The sequence below is a fragment of the Poeciliopsis prolifica genome, unplaced genomic scaffold, assembly GCF_027474105.1.
Source record: "Poeciliopsis prolifica strain line A6 unplaced genomic scaffold, Auburn_PproV2 SCAFFOLD058, whole genome shotgun sequence".
Lineage (NCBI taxonomy): Eukaryota > Metazoa > Chordata > Actinopteri > Cyprinodontiformes > Poeciliidae > Poeciliopsis > Poeciliopsis prolifica.
In genome coordinates, this window is record NW_026562433.1 from 313,963 (window position 1) to 321,559 (window position 7,597).

Here is a 7,597-nt window from a genome sequence, read left to right on the forward strand (position 1 = left end):
TATTTAAAATGTTTTCTGATTCCAGTGTTAAATGTTCATAGGCATTTAAAGTTCAGTGATCTGTGAGAATGTGTTCTTGCATTATGCAGATGGTCTCAAAACAACAATGTCATCAATTATTGCAATATAAAATGCATCTTCTTCTATTTTATCGCCTATAAAGCAGAAGTTCCACATTGATGTCAGTTTTGAACCATTTCTACTGCTGCCCATTAAATCGAAGTGAAACAAAACTAACGTTTCTATCTCTATTGAGGAGACGCAATTTCTGCTCCCAGGCTTTCTCTGTAAAAAACTTCACAGTCAGAGCGGCCAGCTATCCTGCTGGGAATCAAAACTGTCATTTGCACAATTCAGCCTTGCCTTTTTCTTTTGTAATGGTGCTGTATATATGCAATCTTCTATTTAAAAAAAATATTCTAATTTCCCACCAGAGGCATAAATACGTTTTTAAGATGTTTGGGCATTTGTGCTTCAGATGGTAACTCATTGCAAGTTCTACATTTTGGGACATACTTTGTACAAGCATGGGCAGTGAAAGCAGGATCAATGTGCAGATGCTGCTTATAAATTTAACTGAAAACTCCAGTTTTCAATGGTACTTTGTGCAGCGCTTTGGCAAGCACTCAAAAATTTGATCTTTGATAGTCAATTTTAAATAGCAGGAAGATAAAGTTTCATTTACCATTGAGTCTCAGCTTTAGTTGGTTTGAAAGCTCCTAAGAACGAACTAACTTGTTTGTTTTTTTCCCCTCTATCAGGCCTTTAAATTGTTAGTGTCAGTATAGTACATACGTTTACATCCCTAACAAAATCCTAAAACGAAAAACGAAGAATTAGAATTACGAAGAATTAGAATTACTAAGAATTACTTGCAACAACCTGCTAAAGAAGGCTGGCTGGCTCTGTTCTTTGGACCACTGTAGAGCCACTGGAGATGATGATGCAAAGAAGAAGTTTACAAAATCTCAAGTATATTATGAGCAACCCTGAACATCCTGAAATTAACTGTAATACAGTCCGCTGCAAGAGATCTGTCCTGGCAACAGCCATGACCATCTACAATAATGATTTCATTGAATGAGTTTCAACAAAATTTACATTTCCCTTGAACTGGATTGTGATCCTGTGTGGAAGCCAAACCAAAGTGTGTAATTAGATTTTTGATTGCTAATGACTGTGCAGCCCTGTTGGGTAGCAGTGTGGGGGAAAAAAACTGTTGAAAAGATATTTATTGTACAATTATCTTGTTTATTAACATGTGGCGTACTTCAAGTTGCTTGAAATTGAGCACGTATTCTGTACTTTATTTGTTGAGCATGTGGTTCATTAAATGAAGGTTGGTCTGGTTTTTATTGTCTGAAAATCCTTTTCTGAGGTTAACTTTATTGATTGTTATGTATACTTATTAGGTATATCAACAATGAAACCAAATGAGCATTATCATGACACAAATTTTAAAGGTAATTAGTATAAAAATGTACTCTGGAAACTTAGGTACATTTTCAAAGCTGTTGAGAAAAATATTTGATAAAATTTTTCCAACCAGATTGTTTGTAAATTTTGACCTGAGTTTTTTTCAGGGGTTGTTTTTTTACAGTGTGTGAACCGCAGTGCCATACACAAGATGTAAGGTGAGCTACTGTTATCAGCTGACGATGATGGTGGCAGGACAGTGTAATCAAGAAGAGAACATTACTCATTGTTATGCAGGTGAAAGGCTGTAAGGAAAGGTTTGGAGATCTTCCAAGGTTCCATTGGTGTCTTAGCATTACAGCTGCATAAATCAAGTGGCATAAAGTTTCTCCATCCATGTTCTCTTGAGTCTTTAACTTCTGACCTGGTGTATGGATCTGACCGAGAACAGGCAAGAGGTTGTAACAGTAAATGTGACAATTATTGCTTTTAGATGTAATTATGGTACAATTCAGCATGTTACTTATTTGCTAATGACTCCTTCTCCCTCCTATTTGGTTTCTCTCTTCCAAATTTGTCTTTTCTTCTCAGTCCTCTTTCCATTCTTAGCCTCAACCTTTTTAAGCTCATTCTTGGCATGCTGTTTGCCTCGTTATCACCTCTACTTGCTCTAATTTTCACCTCTCTCCTGCACTTCCTTTCTTCCACAGGCCAAATGAAGTGGCAGAAGAAGATATTTCTGGCCCTCATTGTCATCTGTACTGTCAGTCTTCTGCTGCACCATGGGGGCCACTTCACCTGGTGAGGACTGAAGTAAAAACCAACAATATGTAAAAAAAATAAAATAAAATAAATCTTTTTATTTATGTAAAGGAGTATGTTAAACATTTTCTATGCCAGTCGCTGAAGTGTAAGGTAAAGTTTTTACTTCAACAACCATCAAATGATGACTTTGAACATATTTCGTCTAAAAATCTGTTATCATATATTTTTACGGTTTAAAGAAACTACAGAGTATAACTGTACTGATTTTTTTTTATTATTGTCCTGCAAGTGTTTTTGGTGAAAAGGTGAATTTTTATGCTGAACTGTAGATTTTAAGATTTCATAAAATTTTGAACAGCATTGCAGAAAGCTAGCAACAATGATTTATTTCTGAATATATTGTTTAGGGTAATTTATTTTCATATTTTTGCACTTTTTCTCTTTCACACCGTCGCTTTAGTCTCTTATACTCTCCAGTTGTTGTGGAATTATATCTCCAGTCAATTGTTTTTGGTTGGAATTGCTAGTTTTGAAATTATTTGCATTTCCTTTTCCTTTAGGAACATGGAGGCCTTCCGCTTTGGCTGCTCTCACCAGTCCCCAGGAACAAAGCCGAAACACACCAACATTGTCTTCCTGAAGACCCACAAAACGGCCAGCACCACCATGCAAAACATCCTGTTTCGTTTTGCAGAGCGCAACAACCTGATGGTGGCGTTGCCAGTGCAAGCATGTGGCCATCAGTTCTGCTACCCACGCTCCTTCTCCTCTCACTTCGTCCATCTGCACACGCTGCGACCAAACTTGATCACCAACCACATGCGCTTCAATAAGACGGCGTTGCAGCGCCTGATGCCAAATGATACAATATACATTACAATCCTGAGAGAACCAGCCTCCATGTTTGAATCCTTGTTTACGTACTACAGCCGACACTGTATGAGTTTCAGGAGGGTCCCGAATGGCTCTTTGGAAGCGTTCTTGGCAGAGCCCTCACGTTACTACAGGTCACAAGAGGTAGAGTCTATGTATGCGCACAACACCTTGACCTTCGACTTGGGTGGAGACAAAGATCGTCCGTCAAAAGACTTGGCTTATGCACATAACTTTGTTGCTGAGGTGGAAAAAGTGTTCTCCCTAGTGATGATTTCCGAATACTTTGATGAATCACTTATTCTTCTTCGCCATCTTCTCTCTTGGGATTTGGAGGACATCCTGTATGTCAAGCTAAACATGCGGACGGAAAGTTCCAAGAAGAAATTGTCTCCAGGTCTCCCTGAAAAGATCCGTGCCTGGAATTCCATAGACGCATACCTTTATGAGTACTTTAATGCTTCATTCTGGCTCAAACTCTCAGATTTGGGTCTAGACTGTGTGGCGAAGGAGGTCCAACTTCTACGACAGGCACAAGAAAGGCTAATGAGAAGTTGCTTCGGTGGGAAAATGCCACTTCCACGCCCAGCTGCAGAGATCAAGAACAAGGATCTCCGTCCATGGCAGCCAAGCGACAAAGTCGACATCGTCGGCTATGACCTCCCGGTAAATATAAGCCATGAGGCACAGGAGCACTGCCTCAAGTACATCATGCCAGAGATCTCGTACACACGCATCCTTTTACATTCCCAGTCCTTGCGACATCGTCGAAGTTATCAGAATCGGCCTCCACAAAAGTCGCACACCCTCCAGCACCACATGCGCACAACCCTGCCTCGGCATTCTCAGGTCCACCGCAGCCAACCAGCGCCCTCTGTTGTTCAGAGCCCAGACTCAGGAACAGAGTCCAAATCTACCGTGAAGCAAAGTGAAGGAACTACGAAGCTAGGGCTTTAATTCTCAAACAAAATGTGAAAACCTCATCAGAGCCCAGCAGACTGCACACTTCGACTCATCCTGATCCAAAAAAGACTATGATGCTCAATTAATGAAATCCTTTGGGAGTCAAATTTGTATTTAGGAAATCAAAGTAAATTGGGAATTTTTTTCTCTCTGAAAACCCTTTTTATTACAACTGAGGAAAGACAAAGGGTTAATCATGTCTGGACTTCAACCACATTCTCCTCCTTTGATGTAAAAGTGATGGAAAACCAAATAGCAAGGACTAAACTGGAGCTAGACTCTATGGTGACAGCAACTGATTGCAGCTGGTTTCAGGTGAAAGTGGTTGTTTAAATTAAACCAGTTGAAGTAAGTCCTGGAACCAATGACAAGGTACTTATAATCTGCTCCATTGTAAGGCACAGAGTGTACTTTGTGTGTGCCAGACTAGTTCAGTATCCGATTACTTTTCTTTATTTTCCCTTTCTTCAGCTCTGGTTTCCTTGCCTTCTAATTAGCATATATGTTGCTTAAAGTCCTTTGGACACACAATGACTCTTGTGGATCAACTGTCAGGCTTTCGAAGACCCACACTGAGTTCACCTTCTTAACCTTTCTGCTTTATAAAGTCCAGAACCTAAAGCAGCAAAGAGAGAGAGAGAGAGAGCAGAGAAATGGCAGAATCACTCAGACATTACATAGATGTCTGGATGCTGAGTTTTGGCCACCCATTATTGTTATGACTCACACAGAGACAGAGCCCAGATACAGCGTAAAATATGTGCCTCCTTAACCTTTGACCTCTCTTGCTTCCCCCTGGAATACTTTTCTCCATTTCTCAGCCAGGCGCCCTGGCTGTTGTACCCTACATCTGCACGAAAGCACCAACGTCTCGGTTCAGTGCCGTCCAGATCTGCTTTTGCCCCAAAATGGCACTGGCCGTCTCGTCTTTCGAACACGCCCTGTGGAAGCGAAGGCTTCAGCATTGGAGACCCGACGCGGGAACATGGCTGCTATTGCAATAAGATTCATAATCTTTTGATATTACAGGCACGGATTCTTGGATCAAGCCAGAACAACTTCACCCCAACTGAAGCCTACATACAAACAACGTAGGGCGAAGACGTGAAGACACAGCCTACGGCAGCAAAGCTCGAAGGTTGCACACTTGTACATTTTCATTGGGGACATGCTCGAATAATGAAAAGCGGCTCGTTTTGAACTGAATCTGAAATATAGGAGAGGAAATCAAGAGAGAAGGTCGACTTAAAGCCCAGTAAGACAGATTGATCGGTGAACCTGTTGGGGTCTTGAACTGTCAAACCTTATCCACTTGAACTGTTGTCTGCTCATATGTAAGCTGTAATTTAATTTACATCATGGCAAGAGGAGCCGTTAATGTATCTTGAATGCTAAGTTATAAGGAGCTTGTTTTAGAGATTACATAGGAGGTGCACATGTGAGTCTGGAAATGACTCTGCCTCATGTTGAAAGAGCAGCAACATGGCTGGTACTTTGAGTTTGTGTGTGTGTGTGGGTGTGTGTGTGTGTGGGTGTGTGTGTGTGTGTGTATGTGTGTGCGTGTGTGTGTGAGTTTGTGCCACTATGGCAAAGATGATTGTAAGGAATATTGGATTAATGTGTATTACCACGAAACCAGCTTTGAGCCATTTGGGTTTGTGTCTGTGGATGTTTATTTTTAAACACTGTAAGCTATGAGGACACAGTGAGAACAACAATGAAGCCCAAAACGATTCATTCCCACAGCAGGCAGTTTGTTTCTGATGAAAAAAATGAAAGATTGACGGTAACAATTAGGTGTTGACCTTGAGAAAATAATAATACATTAATTACACAATGACAAGTTATCAAACAATATAGACGCTGTTTTTTGTTTGTTTTTTTTTACAAGGCGGTTAGTAAACCCTTCCTAAAGTTGTTGATCAGCCGCTGGTATGTTGGCCGTTTCCTTTCAGAGATGATCTTCAAGTCTTGCAGGCAGAAAGTCCTCCTTTCCATCACCCAAATTTTTAGCTTCCTCCAATGTTTCTCCGTCAGATTGAAGTTGGGACTCTGGCTGGCTTGCTCCGAAGTTTCAAAAGAAACTTGCTGGTAGGCATGTTTTTAGGCTTCTCTGTAAATGAAGGAGCGGACAGGCATTTTAACACTGCATTTAACGCAATGCGGCTGCAGAACAAAGTAATCGCTCAAAAGGTGTTTGGGCAAATTACCACACTGGTTTTAAACCTAAGTAAACAGGGCAAAAAACATATTTTGTGTGAGTTCATTAAATCTACACTATCTCTTATTTATTATCGGGGATCTAGTATTCCCAGTGCTGTGTTGTATTTTCGCCTTTTGTTTGTAATGAGGAAAGGTTGCATTTCCATCACATTATCATTGTGTCTACTGCAGACCTCTAAAGGCAGCGCAGCCGGAATAAGACAAAGGGCAGCAATATGAAATATTCATTCTGCACTGATCACTTCTGAAGCTCCAACGAGCCCAATCACCCGATATTTCATTTTTGTTTTACTCTATTCCATGGCGTATAACAAAAAAAGCACACAAGCAGTTACACAAAAATAAATGAAGGATTATAATTTATGATTTCAGAAGGGTATGAATATTGAAGTCATATAAAAGACCTTGAATATACCAGATGACCTCATTTTTAAAGCTTTGCAATGCATATTGTTTTGTTTGTTTGTTTATTTGAAGTAATTTTACATTTGTACAGACATGTATTTCTTGAAGGTGCATAACACTGTTATAGCCGAGTGACGATGGATCTGTTTCATTTTGCAAACCCCACCAAAGATGCGTGAAAGGATAATCTCATCTCTGCATATGTTTTCAAATATTTGTGGGAAATGCATACAAGGACTCACCTTTTAAAACAGCTGACCGCTAACCGTGACTTTCTGCTGCATTTGAATCATTTTATGTTAAATCATTTTATGTTAAAACATGTTGTGCTAATTGCGTCTATTCATTTGGGATGATGAAATAACCTGAGATGCTTTGAAAGTACTCAAAAACACAACAGGTTTGTGTTTGCATAACACTGAAGTCTTGTGAAGACATTTGAAAACAGGACTAAACATTTGCCCTTTTTGTACTTTGAGGGGCAAAGGTCATTACATACAATTGGGTGTTATTTGTATAAAGTTTCTCAAATAACATAAATATAAAACTATGTATAGATTTAACAAAGTTTTCTTTGTATTTTCACACAAGAAAATTTGCAGTGACAGTTTTTTTCAGTGTTTGAGCCAAATGAATGATAGTCAGTTTTCTGACTTTCCTTCCAAATTCCGGTGTGGTTGATGTAAACTTGAAATGAATTTTTAGGGCCAAGCTATGGTTTGTGTGAACACTCATCGTAGAAGGACCTGCACGTTGTGAGTGGTGCAACAGTCAGTTTATTCAGAACTCGGCTTCGTGACGTCAAACCCTTAAAAATAAGCACACTAAGTAATTATGTGTAGACAACAGAGACTTTTAGCTGCTTCCTTTCACAAGAGTCATGTTTTCAACAGCCACTGCCCAGCTCACAAGTAAAAAGCAGACTAATCTAGTCAGCAAAAAGTGAGAGTTG

At 39.8% G+C, this 7,597-nt stretch overlaps 1 protein-coding gene across 2 annotated transcripts in view; it reads left to right on the forward strand.

Annotated features, from left to right (window-relative positions):
• Positions 1 to 6,957, forward strand: part of gal3st3 (galactose-3-O-sulfotransferase 3) — a 30,811-nt gene extending 23,854 nt beyond the window's left edge. The window contains exons 3-4 of one of the 2 annotated variants that reach the window (XM_055060183.1): positions 2,127 to 2,217; positions 2,742 to 6,957. In XM_055060183.1, the coding sequence (XP_054916158.1) occupies positions 2,127 to 2,217; positions 2,742 to 4,011 (1,361 nt within the window). In that variant the 3' untranslated portion in view covers positions 4,012 to 6,957. Of the gene's footprint in view, positions 1 to 1,983; positions 2,218 to 2,741 lie in introns of those variants that run through there. The other variant, XM_055060182.1, reaches the window with a different exon arrangement.
• Positions 6,958 to 7,597: the final 640 nt, after the last annotated feature.